Source organism: Arachis hypogaea, chromosome 19 (genome assembly GCF_003086295.3).
Source record: "Arachis hypogaea cultivar Tifrunner chromosome 19, arahy.Tifrunner.gnm2.J5K5, whole genome shotgun sequence".
Lineage (NCBI taxonomy): Eukaryota > Viridiplantae > Streptophyta > Magnoliopsida > Fabales > Fabaceae > Arachis > Arachis hypogaea.
Genome location: NC_092054.1, coordinates 55,443,653 through 55,444,383, shown reverse-complemented (window position 1 = coordinate 55,444,383; position 731 = coordinate 55,443,653). Strand labels below are relative to the sequence as shown.

Here is a 731-nt window from a genome sequence, read left to right as displayed (position 1 = left end):
TGAGCGACCAAGGTTCACATTTTTGAAATAAGAGAATGGAAGGGCTAATAAAGAAATATAGCATCATGCATAAAGTAGCTACGGCCTACCATCCATAGACAAACGGCCAAGCCGAGGTTTCCAACCAGGAGATTAAATGCATCTTGGAAAGAATTGTGAAACCCAATAGGAAAGATTGGAGTGCTAAGCTCACCGATGCATTATGGGCCTACCAAACGGCATACAAAATGCCAATTGGCATAAGTCCCTTTCGGTTGGTGTATGGCAAAGCTTGCCACTTACCGATGGAAATAGAGCACAAAGCATATTGGGCCGTCAAGGAGTGCAATCCAAGTTTGGGTGGAGCCGGAGTTGAGAGGAAGCTACAATTAGTGGAGTTGGAATGTTTGAGGCTTGAAGCTTATGAGAACTCTAGATTTTACAAGGAGAAAATGAAAGCCGTGCATGATAAGAGCATAAGAGGTAAAGACATTAAAGCTGGTGATCTAGTCCTCCTTTACAATTCTAGATTGAGATTGTTACTCGGAAAACTAAGGTCAAAATGGGAAGGCCTATATCAAGTAGAGAAAGCGGAACCCTATGGGGTTTACCATTTGCGCCATCTCTCAAGTCCGGATATCTTCAAGGTCAATGGGTACCGTCTCAAGTTGTATCATGGTGAGCAAATGAAAAGCAACAAGGAGATTGATGTATTCCTTTTGGAAGATGCACTTCTTGGCAAAGAACAATGA

The 731-nt window shown here is 42.5% G+C and overlaps 1 protein-coding gene across 1 annotated transcript; it reads left to right on the top strand.

Annotated features, from left to right (window-relative positions):
• Positions 1-284: 284 nt before the first annotated feature.
• LOC112778365 (uncharacterized) lies at positions 285-731 on the top strand. The gene has a single exon (XM_025822690.1). The coding sequence runs from the start codon at positions 285-287 to the stop codon at positions 729-731; it is 447 nt and encodes a 148-aa protein (XP_025678475.1).

Excerpts from the sequence above, each read along its gene's own strand:
- LOC112778365 (XM_025822690.1), top strand. The coding sequence starts at position 285 with ATGGAAATAGAGCACAAAGCATATTGGGCCGTCAAGGAGTGCAATCCA.